Here is a 22,318-nt window from a genome sequence, read left to right on the forward strand (position 1 = left end):
GTACCGTGACCCACAAACCGAGGTAGATATCGACCCGTGAACTTCTTGCACCGTTACTCCCTCTACTAGAGATCACAGCACAACTGCTCCTTCATCTCCACCCTGAATACCTCGTGTGCGGCCGCTCCCACGGGTGTCGCTCTGGCCTCCAGGTCCTGCTGCCGTCTCTGCTGTTTGATCTGGTTGAGGGAGGGGCGCGGCTGATTGGCCGCCGCCACGGTCTCCTTCGTCCAGTCGTCCACCAGTTTGTGAAGATCGTCGGTGAACGTGCCTCTCTTGTTGTTGCTGTTGTTGGTCTGGACCTGAGCGAGCCGCGCGATTGGCCGGGGAGACGGCGAGGGCGTGGCCGCGGTGAGCGGCGGCTGCGTGTGACTGGAGGCCGACGTGGCGGTGTTGAAAGCGGACCCTGAAGAGACACAAAAAGGTATCAAACATACTACTGGGCACGTCCAAAGAACACAAACAAAAAGTTGTCAGTGAAATCAATTGGCTGCTGTTTGGCGTAATGTAAGAACACAGACACAGTGACCCATGACGTCACCTGATGAGAGCCGACTTTAAGAATAGTCTCGTGGTTTTGTCGAGTAAATGTGTGCAGATTGTATTTACTGTGACGTGTTTTGCCAACATAGCAGCCAAAGGATTGCAACACGAGTGACTTCCACAGACAAATGAAATGTTTGATATGCAAGCAATGACAAAATCCAGCAGTCAAGACATCGACACCGCCATGCAAAACGACGACACACGTAAACCAATGCAACAGTCTGTAGAGCACCCACATCCACGACAACAACCGCAACGCAAAAATAAATAAAATAAAGTGCACATACAAAAATAAGGAGGACTAAAATAGCGGGGACAGAGGAAGAAAGACAGAGAGTAAGAAAGTAAATGAGATAGTTACTACTACTGCGCTCTTTGCCTAGACATAGTCGTTTCAGAGTGGACCCTATAAGAAGGTAGAACAGCACAAGACAGGAACAGTTAGGCGAGGACACGCCACACGAGGGTGGAGAAGCTGCTTCAAAAGCACATTCAGCTAGTAAAACAATTGGGGAGAGAGAAAGAGGGAAGAGGAGGACAAAGGGGTTTAAAAGTGAGGAGGACAGGAAGGAGGAGCCTAGGTGTTCTCTTTAAAATCAAAAAGGTGACTATCAGGAAGTGGACCTGACGGAGAGCACACACCTAGCCCTGGTTTGTGACGCCGCGCGTTAAAGTAGTTCCTGCTTTCGCAGCAACAACGTCCGGATGAAGACCGTCTGATTTCACGCTGCCTTCTAAATTTACTTAGTGAAAAACAGCTGAAATGTTGCTTTAAAACAATGCTGCGTTGGACAGAAATCCGTCAGAATGCAGTCACCGTCCTTCACGATTTAAAGAGTGACATCATCTCGGTTCAGTTTAGAACTTATCGGCCCCGTGAGTCGGCAGCGAGCGACCGTAACGAGATAAAAGCGTCGTCTACGTAAAAGGAAGAAGGAGCCTGGATTGTCGACGTGACAAAGCCTGTGAAACCAAAAATAAAGTAACTGAAAGAGCACACAGATACTAGCTGGAGCTGCTCAGGGTCAGCGCTACAGTCAGACACATGCAGGTAACTCAGGAGAGGTGGAAGGAGGAGGAACAAACAAAAAGAAAAGAGAAGTAATATTGATGATACAGCCCTTCGTATTGGCGGAGCAAGTCTCCATCAGTGCCCTGCCTGGCGCCTGCACCATGCACGTCTTCTCCGTCCAAACATGAGGGACAGAGAGAGCTGCCTATCGGGGAGGGGAGGGGCGGGGCTTGTTTCCCCTCCGTGTTAATGCACAGAGGACTGCTGACTGGGGGTTAAAGTGCCTGGACTTATATGATGTTATACAATTAAAATCAACGGTGGATGGAAACAAAAAAGGGGGAAGAAAGGTTTTGGTATTCTCTCTCTCTCACACACACACACACACACACACACACACACCCTGTCTGGTTTTAGATCTGACCTCAGGCCCATGTTTGGAGAGAACTAGCCTCAGTGCGTTTGTTTTTTTTAAGCCAGAAGCACTGCACAAAGCATTGGTATGGGGGGGGGGGGGGGGGGGGCATTATACCCATGAATGAATGGTTTATGAATGGATCTGTGAATTGTAAATGAATGCCAGACTACTGATAAAAAAACAAAAAAAACAACCTATAACGTCCAAGTTTCCTGCAGCCTGGGTATTGAGGCCACACACACACACACACACACACACACACACACACACACACACACACACACACACACACACACACACACACACACACAATGGAAACGTTTCCTTTTCAAGCTTCATGCCAAGAAACACGAATGGCGTCCAGACTCTTTGGGGTCAGTCTGAGTTCATAGATCCTGTTAGTTTTTGTTCTGACCACCGGAGACAGTGACGGTACCACACACGGCTACATGTACACCGCATGAGCGCACACATGTACGACAGAGCGCACGACAACTGACTGAAGCACTGCACACCAGGAGGTGGAAACACTCTTTTACTTGGTATCAAGAGGTATAGCAGTTACTCTCAAATTGCTTTCATGAGCAATGTTTTAAACCACCTAGAAAGCTTCTGCTTCGATGAAGCTTCTGCCTCTCGTTTCAGCGTAACGTGCTGAAACCATCTGAATCTGAATGTCTGCACAAAGTGCAACAGGTCTGAAGTCTTCTCTGCAAAGAAAAACACGTGTCAAACATGCATAGATTGCTGTCTGCAAGTGTTTCTTTCTTGATAAAACCACTGGGGGCACCAAAATCAGAAAATGTCCAATTCTACATAATAGCTGTAATCAAATTTACATAACAGCGATAACTGTCTAAAGAAAAATGACAGGAGCAGGGTGAGTTCATCTTACTGACGGTATCTTTACTATTATTGCAAAAAAACAAAATGCTGTCAAACTGAAAGTCTGAATTTGAGGAGGGTCTTTGGAAAAGAGTCACGCTCCCCTCCAATCAGGAGTCCAGTCATTTCATCCAATCCTGTTGTCCCAGGGTTTTAAATAAACGCTGACGCAGCAGAACTTCCACCACAGAGGGGACACCAGATGTTATTACGGGAAGTCATAACTTGAGCATAAGCTCTCTACGTGTCCACAGGCTCCTCTGCACCGTGAACAGCTGGAGCTGAAACGTGACCTGCTTCACGGAGCACTCGAAGATGAAAAGGAAACGTTTCCTGGCTGCACAGAGGCCATCGATTCTGGTGGCGTTTTTCCTAAACGATCTAGACTCATCGTCTAGAGTTTTGAATAGTAACATCACGTGTGCATGTGATGGATATCCTCTGGTGGTCAGAAGGAGAATATCATACAGAACATGAAGCTTTGAGGTTGTTGAGGGAGGGGGTGGGTTGAGTGGTGGGAATAGAGAATGAGTGTCAGGTGAGGAGGGTGAAAGAGAAGATCCACTATACTACAGATTACATTCTGTGTCTTTAAATGGTTGATAGAAGACAGAGGAGAGGCAGGTTAAATAAAGAGAAGATGGAGGTGAGCGAGGGGAAATAGAAAAGAACAAATACAAACAGATGGACAGAGACACAGGTCCACTGAGGAATCTAGTGCGTGGTTTGCTACTAGATTTATAGGTGACTCTCTCTGACGTTTGGTGGTAAACCGTCCAGCCTGTGAAAATGAATATAAGAGGGAAGAAGAGAAGAAACAAGAGAGACACTTTGTAAAAGTGTACAGAGACTGGGATGAGAAACCCCCACCATCAAAAGCACCAGCACAGGAGACTAAGAAGGAGTGAACGGTGCGCAGGATCCCACTACATCATCTGCTGACCATCATCAACAGTAACATCTGATCACAGAGAGCGTCGGTAGGGAGGAATACTGGGGTTGGATGCTTGAGTTATGACCCGAAGGTTATTTGTCTTTTTTTATTAATTTCATCATTGCTTGATTTGATTTTTGCACCTGTCCCCAAACATGCTTTTTTTTTTTTAATCAGCAGAAACATGAAAATACACTGAAATTTAAGAATAAAGTGTAAAAATGATATTGCTGAAAAAAGTAAAAAAAAAAAAAAAAAAGTATACTTTACATCAAAATGATTTATTAATGAATTGAATTATAAAATTTGGAGTAAATTCAAAACAAAATGAATTACACAGGAAACAAAAGAAAGACACTTTGACCGATTAAACTAAATCCACATTCATCAGCTTCTGAATTCTTCACCATCTAAACAAACAACAACATGTCAAACTAACAGCTTGAGGAAGGATTTAGGAGTTACAGTGACGTTTATAAAATATTGTTGGCAAACTCAATGAAGCACCATGTTTTATTATCCGTCAGTTATCAGCATCAGTGATGAACCTCTTAATAAAAGCATCTGTTTAAAGCTGCAGAACTCTCAAACGTGGCTTTATTCATAATATGCTTTTAAACAATGAGCCGTATTTATTAAGTGTTATTTATTATCGGTATCTTATCCTCTATACTGTGGCGTATAGTAGAACAACTGTGAATCGTTTTCCATGTTTTCCTGTATTTAATATCATATTTACATCAAGTTCTTGAATATGATAAATAAAACAGGCAAAGAACAAAGTATCGCTTGAATTTTGGATATACTGCTTATTGATTATTGCTCATAAATATAAATAAATAGTATTTTAAGTGGCCCTACACACGGTGTGAGGTGTGTGTGTGTGTGTGTGTGTGTGTGTGTGTGTGTAATCCTTCCAGATGAGACTCTTGAGCTACTTGAAAGATGAGTAGACAACATGAACACTGCTAAGCATTAGCCTTAGCCCTAGTGGCTGTTTAGTAGATGGCATGTCCCATCCACACACACACACACACACACACATGCACACACACACACACACACACACACACACACACCAGCATGCACATGAACCCATGATGTGTACCTTGTCCGGGGCCGGCTTGGTTGGCCGTTGCATCCCCGTGCAGCCCGGCGTAGATGTTGTCCGAGGAGAAGGAGCCCTTCAGGGAGCAGGGCTGCTGGGTGTGGACCTGCTCCTCTGGGGGGGCACCGGGCTGGTTGCCGGAGCTGGAGCTGCCGCTGGAGTGAGCGGAGCCGTCTGACAGAACAGAACTTTTAGCTGGGGAGCCGGATGAACTGGCGGCGCTCTCGCCTTGGGAGCAGAAACAGAAAAAGAAAGAAGTGTGAGTCAGAGTGAATCACTCCGTGAATCACACATTCCTACACTTTTTATGAAGCTGACGCCATTCCGGTGTTTTCCGATTGTGTGCCTTCAGACTGAAAACGCTCTCCCATACACACGACTCGTCACGTACGCCGCTCATCAACCCCCGCCGTCTTTAAAAAGCCCACACACCTTTCCTCTCTGCGGAGGTGTTAAGATTGTTTTTGAGCTGCTGCACCATCGGATTGAGCAGCTTCCCAGCCTTCAGCTTGTGTTTGCTGGCCCTGCGCCTGCGGCCGCTTGGGGGTGCGGCGTGGAGTAGGCCTACGTTGGGGGGCAGCGATTTGCCCAGCTCCGTGTACAGATGCTCGATCTCGCTCCTCTGGAACGCCTGCAGCTCAGAGATCTCCTTCATGTGTCTGGTGAGGAAGGCAGGGGGAGAAAACAGAGATTAACCGTCTGCACGCACATTTCGCCGTACGTTTTCGTCGTCTTTTTTCCGAAGCACTCCCTTTGCATTTTGCATATTTAAACATACATTTTCACAGAACTTGTAGTACAAAACACAAGTAATCACCTGTGGAAGGTTAACGGCGATACTGATTAGTTAATTGATTCATTCTTTTCTACCCCATTCCCTGTATGTGTGTGAGTGACTTTACTTTTCTCTCAGCTTCTGCAGTTCTTTCCTCATATCTGCATCCTCAAACTCGGAGTCGTTGTCACTGCTCATGTAAGATGAGTGGGCGTGTCCCGCAGACGGCGAGGCGGCGTGACCGTTCATCGTCACGGGCCGTCGGCTCGGCGAATCGGAGCTCTGCTCGCTTTTGCTCCGACCGGAGCGCCGCAGGAAGGCCACCGCCCGCTTCATGAGGTCGCTTCCGCTGTGCTCGGACTGGGCGTGAGCCGGGGGAGCCGGGCGGGCCGCCGGAAGGGCGACGCTGCTGCTCTCCTCGTCGGCCGAGTCGGAGTAGAGGCGGTGGTTGCGATGGGTCGGCGTGTCCATCGTCTGGGCCCGGGGAATGTGGCGTGGCGTGACGTCGGGGCTGGACGTCGGGGTGGCCTGGTAGAAGTTCGGCGGGGCAGAGTAGCGGTTACTGCTGTGGGGTTTGGACGTTCCCGCGTGATCGGCTGCAGCCGTCGCAGAGGATTTGTCCACGGACCCGCAGTCCTGGTCTTTGGTGCCCGGGCCCTGCGACTGGCTGTATGAGCCAGCAGAACCACTAGAGGGTGCCGGGGAACTGCAGGTGCTGCAAGTCTTCTTGCTTTTCTCTAAACGGCAAACGACATCCGGTGGAGTGGGGACAATCTGGAAGGAACAGAAGCCTGCGTTCATAACAAAATTAAGGTCCATAAACATCAACTAATGCAATGTTTACGCAGCAAACTGGACCCAGGACAAACACATAAATCATGATCTGTAATATCAGTACATTTGTGCTTTTGAAAGTGGATTCTTACTTGAAAACGGCTTTTGGAGCCATATGACCCGGAGCCGGTGGTCTCATCTCGTCTGTTCACGGCCCTGTTAGTGGCTAAAGGACCGGGAAGAATGATGGGACGGGTTCTCAAACCAGCGAGCAGTAATAACGTGACGTGGACAACATTACATAAACAATGCTACCTACCTGCCACTGCAGAGTCACTCAGTGCTCCCACGCCATCTGTGCGCTCAGGAATCTGAGGCTAACGGAGAAACAGAGGAGAGAGAGTGTGTGTGTGTGTGTGTGTGTGTGTGTGTGTGTGTGTGTGTGTGAAGTCACAATCATTTGAATAGTAGAAAATGGTAAATCGTTACATGCGCTATATCAGAGTGGTAAGGCTAGCCAGTCTCCTCTCCTGACCTCAGCTTTTGCTGAATGACTCAAACCCTGATTTGTTTTTGGCAGCATGCATGCACATGGAGAGACACACACACACACACACACACACACACACACACACACACACAAAATGAAGCTGCCAGAGAAAGAGATCACGATGAGCTATGGTGCTGACGGCAGTAATTGCGTTACCCTCCCCTCTTTCTAAACACAGTATTCGTCTTGCTCTTAACAGCCAATAGTCAAATCAATGATACAGTGTAGGGAAATGATTCAATGATGTTGCCATTAACTTTGATCCTAACCAGCGTTTCAATGCTCAGATTTCACACACACACACACACACACACACACACACACACACACACACACACACACACACACACACACACACACACACACACACACACACACACACACACACACACACACACACACACACACACACACACACACACACACACGTATTTTTACCAGCGGCTCCCCTTTCTTCTTCGCTCCCTCGGAGCTCTGGCCGTCCGAGACCGGAGGTGAGCTGACTCCCTCGGTGCTGGAGGCCTGGGGGTCCGATGCGGTGCTGGAGGGCTGGGAGGGCGCGTGCTCCTGGTACAACAGGTTTCTCAGCTTCTCGTCCAAAGTCTTGATGGTGCGGTCCGCAAACTCCACCCTGCGCGGTCCATCGCTGTCCGACTCGCCCGGCCCCCCGCTCGCCGGCTGCAGGTGGCTCGACGACTGGGAGCTCTGGGGGGTCTGATGCGCTGGACTCTGGGGCTGGGAGGTGACGGTCCCAGGCTGCATGGGCGTGGCATAGGGCTGCTGCAGGACCACGGACTGATGGGAGGCCAGCTGAGGGGGTAGTTCTCCAGAGGGACTGGCCTTCTGATTGGGCTGATTAGTCTGAGAGGAGGTCAGACCACCAGCTGCTCCTTTCACGTCCAGAGTGACGGGCGGCACGATGGAGCAGCATGGAATGTCCGTTACAATGGAGACAGCAGAGATGCAAGGCTCTTCCGCAGGAAGGAAGTTGCGATGGCTGGCACCGCCAGCGGCAAGGACGTGGTTGGTTACACAGGGCTGAGGCTGCTGGAGACGGGTTTGCTCCATGTTTTGGTCTCGAGGTTGCACCGAGGCCTGAGCTGCAGGGGGCAGAGAGGAGGAGGAGGAGGCGGACGGGCTTTGGGAGGATAAAGATGCGACCGGGGTTGCCGCTGCAGTAGTGCCGCCGTTGGGCCTGACTGACGACGAGGCAGACTTTTCAGATTCTGGGGACATAAAAAGATCAGAGTTAATTAGGAGTAGAACAGATTGGGAGCTAAACAGCCAAGGCCGTGAAGAGGAAGGGAGGCTGGGTCCTGCGGGTGCCCGAGTGTTACATCACAGCCTGTCCTCCCCCATCAGGCTCCGTCAGCCGGAGTATGAATCCCGCCCTTCATTTCTGCCTAGAACCACTGCAGAAGCACTCTTATATAACTGACCCCAGCAGATGAACCGCACAGAAGCACACTCTGATGCAGGCGCACCATCTTCACTACAAGTCAGACCGAAACGATTCAGCTCATTCTATAGAAAAATATACTGCCGGCAAAGAAAGCTGCTGCTTGTTGAGCTCATCTCACAAAGTAGTGAAGCTAAAGATGTGAAGCACTGATGATACGATATGTTTTGTGAGTGCGCAGCATACCCGGGGCTGCAGAGGTGTGACACGTCGTCTTCTCTTTGTCCGATATAGGCGTCTCGGCCACAGGGCAGATGATAAACCAGCGCTTGCCGGTGTGGAGGACTGTCAAGGACAGAGAGAAAAGAAAAGCTCATGAATGCAAATCGACTAGAATATCAATTCAGAAAAAGAGCTAAATGTACCGACTGACCCCTTGAAAAGCAAAGTGAAGAATCAGAGAAAACGCATTGTAACATGCAGATATGCAGGGAGGCAGCTGAGTTTAACTAGATCAGAAAGGTGTGAGTGGATTTTGTGAACGTGAATACATGAAGTTCCAGGCAGCTCCGAGTCTTACCGTTCTGCTGGTACACCAGCTGTGGTGTGCTGGGAGCGGACGCCTTCAGTCCCTAAAGAAAAGGAAGGATCACTACACAGATTTGACGGTTGTGCATCCGTTTAATGGGCATTTCAAAAAGTTTCCTCAACGCCAGGAAGAAATTCAGTTAGACCGAAATGTCACATCAGCAGGAACGGGATTTTTGGCAGCTCTGGTTGGCAGCGTTGCGTGCGGAGTCATCTCCAGAGTGCCGTCAGGATGATGAATCCGAGGCACTCGTAGACACTTTGTGCCTACTGCAACTATTAACCGTCAACAGTTCCGTTCTCACCTCCGTTCCCAGAGCGCCGGCGCCTTCGCTCTGTTTGGGGCTGCCTCCTTGGTCGGAGTTCCGCTCACCCTCGGCTTCCTCGCTCAGCATGTCCTCAGCCTTGTCCACTATGTCCTTAAGCTGCTCGATGAACATTTCTCTTTCTAAAGGCAGAATGAAGTCATTCTCCACCTGAGGGACGCGATGGAGGACAAGGTGACAGAAGAATTTTCAGATACATGTTCTATTCAATAAGGCCCAAGAAAAGCCAATAAACACTTTTTGCATAATTGGTTAAGTTTATCAAGTGTTTATGTCTCTAAGCATTTCACAACGTCAAGTCGATTAAATATATCGCTTTGATGAGCTTCACAAGTGGCCGTTTGCCTCGGACCACCTTTATTATACATGACAAGTTGGTGGAGCAGTTACGCCATGAATATTCATCCATCTATCTATAAATATGATCCTTCTCTCTCCTCGGTTGGGACAAGAGGAGAGAGAAGGAGCGAGAGAGAGAGAGAGACAGACGAATATATTTTTTGCTGCATTGCAGCTCAGAACAGCAACACAGGGAGCTTCAGAGTTCTGAGCTTCAGGAAAGCGTCTCAGGCTACAAAAACCGTCGCATCACTCGAAGCGCCACTGACTTCGTCTCCTACGCACCATGTATGTAGCGATCTCCTCCGGTGCGTCTCCATCCAGGTCAAACTTGAAAGTGACCATTTTGTGGTTATGAGTCTCCAACTGACACTCTACCATCTTATCGCCCGTGTTGCACACCTGCAGGAGGAGGAGCAGTAAATACATCGTCAGAGATTACGATTATTTTCATCGAACATCGACTTAATAAAGAGACGTCTTTCATGTCGGAGCGTGTTTTGGGTTACCCACGTTGAGCATGTTGAGCTTCGGCCTGCTGATCTTCTCCTGTCGGGAACGAGTGCGCGTGGACCTGCGGTGGTGTTTGCGGACTTTCCCTTCGCCTTTACCTCCGTGGGTCCCCTCGTAGCCGTCGCTCATCTCCTTCCCCGACGTGGCATCAGAGTTGACACTGAGGAGAGGACAAGTACATCAGTTAAAGGTATGGCCTTGTTCTTTAACACCTGAATGCTGAGCACACAGCTCTACATCAGTTTCAAGATAACAAGGTACCTGTTCAAACACGTTCAAAACTGGTGCCCAAGAAAAGATGGCACATTGACAAAAAGAGAAATAGTAAATACGAACTTTTCTACTGAATTTCTACCTCCCGGCCTCGATGTGGAGCTTAGAGAAAAAGGTTTTATAAAGTTTATCGCTGCTCTGGAATGCCTGCAGGATTTGGCAAAAGCCTGATATATCAACCATGAGCGACGCTGAACTCCACACGAGCTTAAAGGGGATATAGATTTGTGGGGGATAAGCTTTCTATTGATTATGAAGGAACAACTGAACTTAAACTAAAAGGAGTTCTAGCTGCTGCCGGTCACAGCGACACGACAGATTGATGGACGCCATCAGGGTTCATCGGGGTGCATTCTGGTTCTACTGACGTCTGTGAGTAGCTGGAGAGCGACATCCTGCCAGACTGGTTAGCATTGAGATCCACATTACACATCAAATATTACAATATAAGGAATACGAGGATCACTACGTCAGTCATTTGTGGAACGCCCTCAATGTTTTCTAAAGGCAAACAACGTCTGTGACTCAAGGAGTCAACAGTCAACCCTTTAGATAGCGTTTGAAGCTTTTTGCTTTTACTTTTCGTTTGAGACAAAAGAGCAATATAGTCAACCGATGCAAGGTTCTGCTAGGCATCCTTTCAAGTTGGGCGTGGCTACTGTAACTAGGTAAACAATAGAGCCTCTAATTATTTAAGTCTGAAGCACGAAAGGACGGAAAACAGTTTCAGACCAGTTCAACTCTCATCCAATATGCATTTGTTTGTTACAATTCTTAGAATCACTGGTCACCTGTCATAGCTCTGTCCTCCAGTGTGTTTCTCTGCTGCTTGATCCTTCAGACACAACAGGTACAGAAACAAACAATCAGAGAGAATGAGAGAGTAACACTTATCAGCTGTTGTGTTTGACATTCCTGATGGTGACTTGAGAGGAAGTAGTGCCACTACATGTGACTGCACTTGTATATTTGCAAAGCAAGGTGGGCAGAGGAGGAAATACAAAATGAGAACTAAAAAAATAAAAGTGGAAGTGAGTCATATGGCCATACCTCCGCGTTGGTCTCCGTTGGACCCTGACCTGCAACTCCGGTGAGACTACTGAGCTGTTTCTGCTGACTCAGACTGGAACTGGCAGACCCGGATAATGCTTTCTGAGAGTCAGAGGGCTGCAGTGCAGGAATCTGGCTCTGAACCTGACTCTGGGCCTGCGGGGCCAGCTGGCACGGGTTCTTGTTGTCCAGCTGGGCGCTCACGTCGGACCCGTTCTGCAAAGGTGAGGAGAACACCGCAGGATGGCTGAGCTGAGCAGAGGGGACAAGCTCGGGATGGCCGACCTGCGCCTGCTGGGGAACCTGTTTTTAAGAAGACAAATGAGAAAACGCGATTGGAGTCTGAGCCGAAGGAGCTTCTGCAGGATTTCATCCGATTTAGCGCAGAATCCAACCGATGACACACAAAGAATAACTGTAGCAACAGCCAATCATCTCGCTGACGCGCTTGTTAACTTATGCAGGTCATATAAAAGGCATCGGTATTAAACTGTTTCAGTGCAAGTTAAAAGTTCCTCGCAGTAACTTTAACATGTAAACTGTGATTAGCCTTCAGCCGCAGAACAGCAGCACTGTGGCCATAAAAACAAAGCTTTTAACGGATGCAAACAAACAATCTGACAGAGATTATCACAAGCAAAGGTCCAGTTCACACCCTCTCGGTAAACATCTGCACTCCTCTGCAGCTGACATAATTACCTGTATCAGAGGCTGAGTGCTGCCATTTGTGGGAGGGTGTGTGTTCTGGCACGGGGCAGTGTGTGTGTGTAAGGGGTGTGAATGAGGCGCTTCAGCTCTAACACTGTGCTGCAGAACAGCGGCGTGCTGGTGCTGTGGGGACGGGGGTCCCAGCACGGGGGAGGGGGAAGGCATACGGGACACCGGGACGGGCGAAACTAACACGTTTTCAATGTGCAGGGGAGAAAGGGGGGAGACAGAGGGAGTCACAGTCTGCCCAGGAGAAAGGAAGATGTGATTGAGAGAAGAGGAGGTTGAAGGGTGAGGGTAGGAGGATTCACAGTCAGGCACAGCTGTCATCACCTGGATTGTGGGATACTGTGAAGGAAACTGAAGGGAAAGTAAAGAAAGGAAGAAACAGAGGAAAATCAAGTGATCTAGAGAGCAAAGATCAAACACAGGAGGACGATGCATCACGATAGCGTGCGTCTAATCCATATTGTTACTGGTCGGTAAAATCCAAGAGACAATGTCTCAGACACAAAGAGAACGAACGGATGTTTTCCAGGGGAGATATCAGTGAGAGCTGCACGAACAGACAATACCTGGGATGGATGTGTTGGTGGTAGGGAGTTTGAAATCTGCAGAGGTTGGAGTTGTTGGTGGACAGTTCCCTGAGCCATCGGCTGCTGAGGAGGCAGCACCTGGCCACCTGAAGCCTGTCCGTCTTGTCCAAGCTGTGAAATGCAATGACCAGCAGGAATATTCTACAGAAGAACAAAAGAAGGAAGAAGTTCAATAACGGCAGAGCTTCCAGTTTCATCTCTTGGTTTGGAAATCTGCATTTCCTGCTATTGACCCAGATCAGAATAGCTCACATTTCCCATCCTGTCCCTAAGCCTGGAATCAGTCTGAACCTGCTGCACATGCTGCAGCACCTTGTACCGCAAAGCAGACGCAGACCAAGCCGGGGAGGGCCGGCGGATGCAGCGGCTAAGACCGCCGTTATTGTTTTCATTACCGTTTCCATCAACTCGCTGTGGGCTGTTGTCTGAGAGAACTCCTGTTGAGCCGTTCATATTTTCGTTCACCTACTGTCCACCGGCGCAGCTGCTTCCAATTCAGAACCAGGCACCACGTCACGAGTAGCTAACGGCGCTGCCATAAATGATCATGTTTTCTCGTTTAAGTGCATTAGTTTTCTGTCCCTCCAACATTGAGTCCCACAGTGACAAATTGTGTTGAGACAAAGGCGTTCTACCTGGTTCAGGATAGCAGCGACGCAAAGATACGGTTGAAACTGATGAAAAATGAGAACAGGGCGAGGTCAGAGGAGGGCAAGCCGACATGAAACTCAAAACTGGGGCACCATGCATGCCGACTTGCTACAGTATACTGTCCCGTGATTATCAACACTCACCTGTTGTGCTCCGTAGGCCTGTGGGGCACCAGAAGACGGTGCAGACAGGTACTGGCTCTGAGCGCTGAGGGCAGAGTACGCATAGCTCTGCGAGGCAGCGTCCGGTACACCGACAGCAGGGTAACTCTGGTGCGTGGCTTCAACCGGCGCCGTCGGGTGGAGCTGAGAAGCTGGGGTCTGCAGCGGTGGGACCGTAGACTGGGATACGTCCTGGCTCTGTTGGGTGGCCGCCTGACTGTGCTTCTGTAGAGTTGGGGCGTGTCCCTGCTGCTGACCAGGAGTCTGCAGACTTTGAGACAGGTGGGTCGGCTGTTGTGCCATTTGTTGGTGCATGGTGTGCAGAGTGTCTTGGTTATGCTGGAGTTGAGGCTGGATGTAGGCCTGCCCAGCGTGTTGTGTTAGTTGTATGTTGGTCTGAGTATTCAGTTGGTGCTCTTGTTGAGTTGGCATCTGTTGGCTGTAAAGTGCTGGTGTGGAGGAGCTCTGACCGGGCTGCTGACTCGGCAGTTTGACCGCGGCTTGGACGTGTTGCAGTGCACCGGGAGCTTGTGTCGGATGACACTGGGCCATGGCCGCAACAGTCGGGGCTACGGAGGATGCAAGCGGGTAGCCTTGTGCTGGCTGCTGTGCGGGCAGGGCGGCCGCTGCTGCAGCGGTCTGTTGCTGAACTGGAGCGGGACATCCTGAAGCAGAGTGAGCCTGTTGTTGAGTTGGGCCCATGCAGCTCTGACAAGTCTGTGGCACATTCAAAGGGAAAGTCAAAGAGCTCGCTGCTGCGGCCTGCTGCTGTTGGTGGCCTGGTGCTTGGTAGCTCTGTGCGACGTGTTGCTGCTGCACGGCCGATGCTGAAATACTTGCCGCAACTTGGGTCTGTTGCACACTCGGTGGCGTGTAGCCAGCAGCGCCGACCGTATGCTGGATGTTGACTGAACAGAGACTAGCTGGAGCTGCTGCTGCTGCTGCTGCAGCGCCGTGTTGGCAGACGTATGGAGCAGCAGGGTAACTGTGTCCAGGCTGGACGTACTGCAGCGGTGTGTGCACCGATGTGCTGGAAGACGGCAGGCCAAGTACAGGAGGCTGATTGTGGTGACCTGCTGAACTGGCCTAAGGACACAAAGGAGAGAAATTCAAATTAGACCCTCTCTCTCTCTTTTACCAGACAAGGATACAATCCCACAAATAATAGGTGTGCCAATTACATTACCGGATAATGACAGGGTAATGGGTATAATGACAGGATGACGGATATAAATAAGTTAATGAAACATCCGTTTCAACAAAGAGCAGGCGGTGACAGGTGTGCGCTAAAATAAGGACACAAAAGAGAAATGGTGAGAGAGTCCGAGAGGAGGGAGATCAGACAGCCTCCAATCACAGGCCACCTATCCAAGGCAGGCGAAGGAGCAAGACAGGCGTAACATTGGGCCAGTAAAGCAGAAAGGAAACTGTTAGTATCTAGTTCAGCTCTAGAAGGGATTGGTTGAGGTTAATCAGCAGGGAAACGTGGTCTATTAGAGCTTGTTCCACAGTCCTCCGACAGGATCAAGCTTATGATTTTTAAGAAGACAGTCAGCTCTGTAGGCCTATGCAGGTAGCGAGACTCAGGACAGTAGACAAGACCAGGAGGAGGTCAGACCAGCTCCATGCAGAATAACGCTTCACCTCCTATAGGCGGGGAGAGTTCAGTTAAGCAGTTGGCCCCACATGGGGAACCAGTGTGACCTACCACTCCCACAGCTCTGGTAACTTGCTGCTCTCTGGCACAGAGTCTGTCCTCGCAGTGCTGGACGGGTTCTCGGTCCCCAACCGAACCGTCGCCCAGCGGATGACTCTTCGGGCCGTCGTCTCCATCGCCGCGCGCCGGCCTGCGGGCGGCCGAGGAGTGCGGCGGGGAGGCTTGGGTGGGCGTGGCGGGACACGGCGCTGCTTTGCGGCCGCCGATTATGTTGAACAGGGACTGCTGCAGCAGCGAGAAATCGAAAGAATCGCTCAAACCTTTCAGCCGTCCGTAACCGGGGGCGGTCATTGCTCCGACAGAGGCCGTTTTTTGCCTCAAGTCACATGGGCAGTGGTGCGTCGGCACGGCACCAGATGGACGGCGGTGGCTCCCTTCCCGTGACCAAAGGAGCAAAGAGAGGCAAGCCTGGCACACGTGGCCTCTATGCGCCGCAAAATGGTGGTGATGATGAGCGGTGAGACTCAGAAGGCTACTGAGGTCAGAGTGTCTTCGTTCACTTGGCACAGGCAGTGTGAAGTTCTCACCGGCGGCATCCGATGACGGTCTGATCGGCGTGTCGCTAAAGCGGCGGTGCTCAGAGGGTGAAGGGACGGGGAAGGCCTGCAGCACTGGCAGAACGCTCTGGAAGGGGAACCCACCCGCAGCGGCCTCCGAGTGAAGCTCCGGAGGGCCGAGTTCCAACCGGTTGTCTGGTGCCGTCGGGGTGGGACTGATTGATCTCCGTGACTGAATGAGGGCATGGAGTTGAGCAATTTGGTTTGCCCTGCGAGTGTCAATAACTGGGGCGCTTCCTCTTCGGGCTGCAGCTCCTAAACGGGTCCTGAGCTCCGGGCTCAGCGTTGCCCCCCAAACGTCCCCCTTTTCACAGGAGTGAGGTCGATCTGTTAGAGAAGGGCTACTGCTCTGGCACTGATCAGGAGGAGCAACCCAAAAGCAAAACACATGTTACTCATAACGAAGAAATCATAACCACAAAATGAAGAGATGAGGACGAACACGCATGACTGTATGAGAACAACATCTGCATCTAATATGCGTGACTGTTGTTGACGAAGACGCATCTGCAAATGTGTCGACTGTGTGGATTCAGCGCCTGGGCTCGGCTCCAAGGCCACGTGAGCGAGGGCTGCTTTCTAACAGTGCGTGTGCATTTTGATAAATGCGAATGTGTACGGTCCACCTGGGTGTGCATGCTCCTGATACAGACCTGCTGTGTTGCCATAGTAATAGGCTCCAGCAGGGACTGGTAGAGGACACTCTGCTGGCTGCTGTGGGAGTCTGAGTACACAGTGGAGCCCATGCCGCTGTCGAGTGTGCCGTCTGCTGCAGGGACGACACGGAAATCACGCACTCATTAGAAAGTCAGAGATTGAGCTTGCGTGTTTCTGAGTGGAGGGGGAACAGAACCTCTTACACGTCACTGAGGTGGCACTGGCCGGCAGGTTACGCAGCCTGTTGTGCTGGTCTGCCTCCGGCTCTTCCGGCTCCAGCAAAGGCTGTCCTACATGCGCAACCCCGGCAGCGATGCCCTGCGATGGCGTCATCTGGACCCTGTGTCCTCCTTCGCCTCCATCCGCCGGAACCGCGGCGGACACCGTCCTCTCCCGTCTCCATTTGATCAGGGCCACGCGGTCCCGGAGCGACTTTCCCACAGTCTTAGCGTCGCTCTCGTGGAAGAAGCCAGACTCCACCTGACAAAAGTAAAAAGAGGGAAGAGCGTGACTTCCAGGGTATTTTTAGCAAGGAGCATGTGAGAGAAGAGAGAGAGCACATTGTGTGAGGAAGAGAGAGAGATAGAGAGAGAGAGAGAGAGAGAGAGAGAGAGAGAAGGAGCAAGAGAAGGAAGGAATAGAAACGTCTATTTCAAGGGGATCAGAGCAGCGGGGAAGTATTCCCTTTGTCAGCAGCTGGGTTCATTGTTCACAACAGAACTGGACTGTTACATCTGCAAATAACAAAGATGAAGCCTCTATGCAGAGAACGCATGTACAGGCAAGACAACGATCAACATGAAACCATGTTTGAATTGGCTACAGAGCTTTAGAAACAAATACTTTGTGCATCTCAAAACTAATTAAACCGTGTTCATTCATCTAATGTGCTGCATAAAGCACAGCGTGTTTGGTGTGAAATAGCACTGAACACACATAGCAGTAAGCACAGAGTAATTAGGCATCATTAGCACACGAGTCAAGAACAAATGACCCGAAAAAGGGAGATCCAGGTCCATCGCTGGAGACGACTCGGGTCTCTCGTGTTGCCTCTCTGCAGAGAAAGAACTCATTAGAGCGACTTGACATGCGAGCACGCTGGCCTCCAATCCCATTGTGCTGTTGGTCCACATGTCTGCCCTCATGCCCAGGGCGATTGTTACAGAGAGGCCTTCATTTTATTCATTTTTTCCCAGCTTGACAGTGTGGTCAAGGCCAAAACAGAACAGATAAATAGAGGGAGAGAGTCCAGACAGGAGAGGAAGAGATGTGTGGGAGGGAGAGAGCAACAATGAAAAGGAAGACTCTTTATTAAAAAACAGAAGGCAAAGAAAGCAGATCGTCACTCACTAGCCATAGTTCTATGCAGCTGCCAAGCTGATTTTAAGCAACCTTTTGAAATGTTGCAATATAGGAATGAGGAAAAGAAGAGTTTCCATCAACTGGTTTGACACTAAAGGCTACGCATGGCTGCAAACCGCCAGCAAACAGAGTAGAAGAAGAAGAAGACGCTGCAAACTGGAAACAAAGTCGTCTCCGAGAGAAACATGGAGGTCTGAAGGACTGGCAGGAAGGTGTTTCAATAATCCATAACAAAGGCTAACAACACCTCAAGAGGGTCTAAAAACGTTTTCCTGCAACATAGAAGTGAAATTTATCAGTTTCCAAACAGCTTTTCTAATAATCTGTTCATGGAAACATATTGTCTCTGGATGAATTGTCTGAGTATTAAACAAAACACTCGTATTTTTAATAAATATACAGCTGACACGCCTCACTCCTTTACTTACACGTGAGGTAGAAGCACTGCAGACTTCTGGGCCTGACGTCAATCTGTTTCAAAGCAAGTTGGTTTGAGACCATTTTAAATAGTCTCACCAAGAGGACAACGATGACAAAAAGACGTCTCACTGAAGACTTTGTCTCTCTAGCAGTTCTGATGTTTCTACCTGGCAATGACTGTGTTCATAGTCTCCATCTGAAGTGGAGCTGTGTTAACTCAAGCTCTTTTAATCCCACACCCCGATAAATAATTCCATGGTGCTGCAGAATGTTTGATGAACGTTACAAAGGCTTGAGGTTGATATAATCACGGCTCCCACACAGAGTTTTTCTGGGCCAGGTTTTTATTGCAGGGCCTGTGGGTTCCTTATCTGATGGTGTTCACTGGAGAAAACCATGTAAACAAAGCAAGAAAGGAATCACTGTATTCCTGGCAGAGCAGAGCATCTGAATGCATTCCCCAACGATGAGATACGAGTAACGGCAGCAGCCAGAACACACTAAGCCAGGCAGGCATGCAAAGCATGACAACATGCATCACCAACATGGGTTCAAACTACTTTATTTTAGGAGAAGGTTGAACCACGTCTAGATGCCTTATTTTTAAAAAGGTACTTATAAGGTAATGATAATGAGAAGACAAATCAAAGGATTCCACATCCAGATTCATCTCAAAGTATTTAATGCCTTTAAATATTCACTCACCATTTCTTGTGCCACCACCTCAGGGACCTCCTTTTCCAGGTCAAACGTGAACTCGATGGCTCCGCTCTCCTTGTACTTTCCTTTTAACTTCTTGTGGTCCTCCACCCACAGCTTCAGGGCTATGGAGTCCTTCTTCCCGTCGTCCTCCTCAGCAAGCTCAACCCTCACGCCCGTGTCCTCGGCAAAGAACGCGTGGTTCAACAGGTCCTTGATGGTGTACCTGGGGGAAGGAGCAACAAAAAGGCACATGTTGTGTTTTTCACTACAGCTAAAATGCTGTGTGGCACGTTCATATATGTGTGTGTGTGTGTGTGTGTGTGTGTGTGTGTGTGTGTGTGTGTGTGAGATATGACATGAATACCACTGATCAGCTCACTGCAGTTTGTTCAATCAGCCGTTCACTGAGACCAGACAGAATAAAGCCGTGAAGGTCTTTGGAGTTCTTATGGAGCAAAGAATTGCTTGCAGTCTACGTAGAAAAACATAATTCACTAATTTATGGCTGGAGCGCGAGCGCGGCCCCTCATAATCACATCATACGTGGATTACCTTTGCTGTTGATACAGAGATGAAGTCACTCACTGAACCCAATCACACAAAAGCCACTGGAGGCTAATTAAGGGTTATTTCCCCCCTCTGTACACAGACTCATTATGTAACAGAAATAGAGGGACACCCTGCAGACATGGTGGGGAGACTGCAGTGCTGCTGGAGTCCAACTGTCAGCACCACAGCACTGAAGCGGGGGGGGGGGGGGGGGGGGAACAGGACGACGACGGGCGCAGTCACTCACCGCTCCTCCTTCTTCTGGCAGATGCACTCCCCAATAATCTCCTTGATTTCAGGATCCATGACCTTGTTGTAGCTGGCGGGCTTCACTCCCTGAGCAAAGGGGGAAAATAAACACAACTCTGAGGACACGCCATGAAAGGATGCCGCGTTGATGAAGAATAACAACGGCGGAGAAAAAAACAAAAAGGAAAGAGAGAGCGGGGATTTTTTTATCACCCGGAATCTGATCTTTTGAGTGTCGGACACTCACACCCTGAAGGCTCGTCAACCTTGACAGAGCGCGGCAGCTGTGGTCAGCTTGAATCCACGTCAGTTGCGATGGATTCCAAAAGGCATTAAAAAAAGCACCCAAAAAGAAAGCTTTCAAACCAGTCGACCTCTCGTCATCCGAGAGCTCAGTATGTGCTCCGAATTATAGCTCGACACCAACGTGCATCTCGATGTTCAGTTTGTCGGTGGGCAAATCTCCTGCTCTTAGAGAAGCAGAAGAACTGTGAATTAATACGGACTGTTCAGATCATCCTGAGTGTGTGGACGGATGGACGGCGACAGCAGGAGCGGTTTGAGAAGTCTCTGGAGACGTTTCTCCACTGAGTGTTTCACACACACAATAGAAATGTTGTTAGCTCAACACCCTGACCTCACTTTCTCCATCTGAGTCATAAAATACATGCATCCTCCGTATTTACATTCTAACTGTGAAGCTACATGCAGCATGTGCTTCGGGGAGCAGTTTAAAGCTATCAGGGTTCCTCTTTGATCAATCTCCTATTAATATCCTGCAGTGGTCCCTGCAGGGCACTCTAACATGCATACGGTAGCAATGCAGAGAACCGTATCTAGCAGCAGCTGTACCGGGGCCATTAACAAAGGCCCGCTCTTTAGTGTAAACAGCAGGTGAACGAGTCGTATCTCAGATTTCCACACGGCTAAATCTCAAGCGTGGAAAAATCGATACTCTTCATCAAATCAGGAACACCATCGTGACTTTAAACGCCCCTCGATCTACAAACAGTTTGCAGCATCGTGTTTTGCTGGCAGAGACAACACTCATTGAAATGGAACACAGCCCCACAGGCTTCATCTAAAAAAAAAAAAAAAAAACACACACAAAGGCTATTTGGACTCCCTCTGTGACTCCATATGGCTCGTTAGAGTCTTCACGGAGCAGATCTCGTGATCTACAGAAACGCTGCAGTCACGCGTTCGTGAACTCTGTGGACTTATGGCTAAGTGGAGAGCAGGGCCGGCTTTCAATCAGAGGGTCGGCGGTTCGATTCCCGGCTCCTGCTCTGCTAGTCTCATGTCAATGTGTCCTTGAGCAAGACACTTAACCCAAAATGTCTCCCGTAGCTGCGTCTACGGTGTGCAGATAGATACTGAAATGTAAGTCGCTTTGGATAAAAGCGTCTGTTAAATGACTGTAATGTAATGTAATGTATGTGGCAAAGCAGCTGAGAACATCTCCAACATCACCGCACACCATCTCACCTAGGTGTCTGTCCGCGGCTAATATCAAATTCTGCTGCAGCCACCTGCACAGTCTTGAGCGTGGCCAGTGACGGGCTGCACGCTCAAGGAGCTGTCAGGGTTTTGCGGCGACTCGCACTTCATCAAAACGTCTTTTATGCCATCGTTGACTCGCTGCTCTTAATCTGCTCGTCTTTAAAAAAAAAGGAGGCGCTGGTGATAACACAGCTGAGTGCACCGCCGCCTCTCAGCCACTACTCTGCTTTATTGTTTTTGGAGCGGTCATCACGCTGCTGAGTACATCGCCGTCATTCAGCCGCTGCAGACGGATCGGTGAGTTTCATTTTATTTAGCCAGGATTGTATGAAATGAGCCGATGGCCTGAATACGTCGCCACTTGCTTTTAAGTTGAAATGAAGAGTGTTTTACAGCGACTCACAGCCCATTGGGGTCTAACTGTGGGCAGACACCTGGCGGAGACCTCGCTCTACTGAGTGAACCTTTCTATCCGTTACCACTTAAACTTTTTCCCAAACTTCTGAATCAAACTGGGAAACTGTACAGTAATCTGGACTCACACTAGTGACTTTGCGGTATATCTGAGCAGCATTCTGACACTCGGAGTACGGGTATTCAGAGGTGGCCATCTCCAGCATGCACATGCCGAAGGCGTAGACATCCACAGCCTCGTCGTAGTGTTCTTCATACATCTCTGGAGCCATGAACTCCGGGGTGCCTGAAGAGAGAGAAAATACCCAACGGATGAGTCATTTATTTCTTTACAGGAAGAAGCATGTATCCGTAATGCGATACTTCAAAGTCTCCTACCTATGACGCTCTTAGCGAAGGAAGCCGCCTTCAGCGTCGCCAGTCCTAAATCCCCTATCTTGACCGAGCCGGTGGGTCCGGTGATAAAGATGTTGTCACATTTGAGGTCCCTGTGGATGATGGGGGGGGTCCTGGTGTGCAGAAAGTGGAGGCCTTTCAGGATCTGTCTGCACCAGCTCCTCAGAACCTTTGGCTTCATTACCT

General features: G+C 49.5%; 1 protein-coding gene across 3 annotated transcripts in view; it reads right to left on the reverse strand.

The window, feature by feature from the left end:
• The window catches only part of LOC137886894 (serine/threonine-protein kinase WNK2), a 38,614-nt gene that overhangs the window by 2,998 nt on the left and 13,298 nt on the right, over positions 1–22,318 (reverse strand). Inside the window, exons 4-30 of one of the 3 annotated variants that reach the window (XM_068729564.1) lie at positions 22,115–22,318; positions 21,865–22,022; positions 19,818–19,906; positions 19,025–19,244; positions 16,741–17,017; positions 16,534–16,649; positions 15,315–16,235; positions 13,589–14,692; positions 13,430–13,468; positions 12,774–12,935; positions 12,190–12,558; positions 11,491–11,793; positions 11,232–11,275; positions 10,168–10,327; positions 9,940–10,056; positions 9,295–9,465; positions 8,982–9,033; positions 8,648–8,746; positions 7,441–8,228; positions 6,772–6,829; positions 6,605–6,678; positions 5,806–6,452; positions 5,336–5,562; positions 4,904–5,131; positions 3,544–3,642; positions 908–952; positions 111–406 (exon numbers count right to left, since the gene is read on the reverse strand). The exon at positions 22,115–22,318 is cut by the window's right edge and continues 17 nt beyond it. In XM_068729564.1, coding sequence (XP_068585665.1) covers positions 111–406; positions 908–952; positions 3,544–3,642; positions 4,904–5,131; positions 5,336–5,562; positions 5,806–6,452; positions 6,605–6,678; positions 6,772–6,829; positions 7,441–8,228; positions 8,648–8,746; positions 8,982–9,033; positions 9,295–9,465; positions 9,940–10,056; positions 10,168–10,327; positions 11,232–11,275; positions 11,491–11,793; positions 12,190–12,558; positions 12,774–12,935; positions 13,430–13,468; positions 13,589–14,692; positions 15,315–16,235; positions 16,534–16,649; positions 16,741–17,017; positions 19,025–19,244; positions 19,818–19,906; positions 21,865–22,022; positions 22,115–22,318 — 7,067 coding nt within the window. The remainder of the gene's footprint in view (positions 1–110; positions 407–907; positions 953–3,543; positions 3,643–4,903; positions 5,132–5,335; positions 5,563–5,805; positions 6,453–6,604; positions 6,679–6,771; positions 6,830–7,440; positions 8,229–8,647; positions 8,747–8,981; positions 9,034–9,294; positions 9,466–9,939; positions 10,057–10,167; positions 10,328–11,231; positions 11,276–11,490; positions 11,794–12,189; positions 12,559–12,773; positions 12,936–13,429; positions 13,469–13,588; positions 14,693–15,314; positions 16,236–16,533; positions 16,650–16,740; positions 17,018–19,024; positions 19,245–19,817; positions 19,907–21,864; positions 22,023–22,114) is intronic. The other 2 variants (XM_068729566.1, XM_068729565.1) reach the window with 2 other exon arrangements.

The sequence above is a fragment of the Cebidichthys violaceus genome, unplaced genomic scaffold (assembly GCF_023349555.1).
Source record: "Cebidichthys violaceus isolate CVI_PGR_0920_01 unplaced genomic scaffold, fCebVio1.0.p SCAF_47, whole genome shotgun sequence".
Taxonomy (NCBI): Eukaryota; Metazoa; Chordata; class Actinopteri; order Perciformes; family Stichaeidae; genus Cebidichthys; species Cebidichthys violaceus.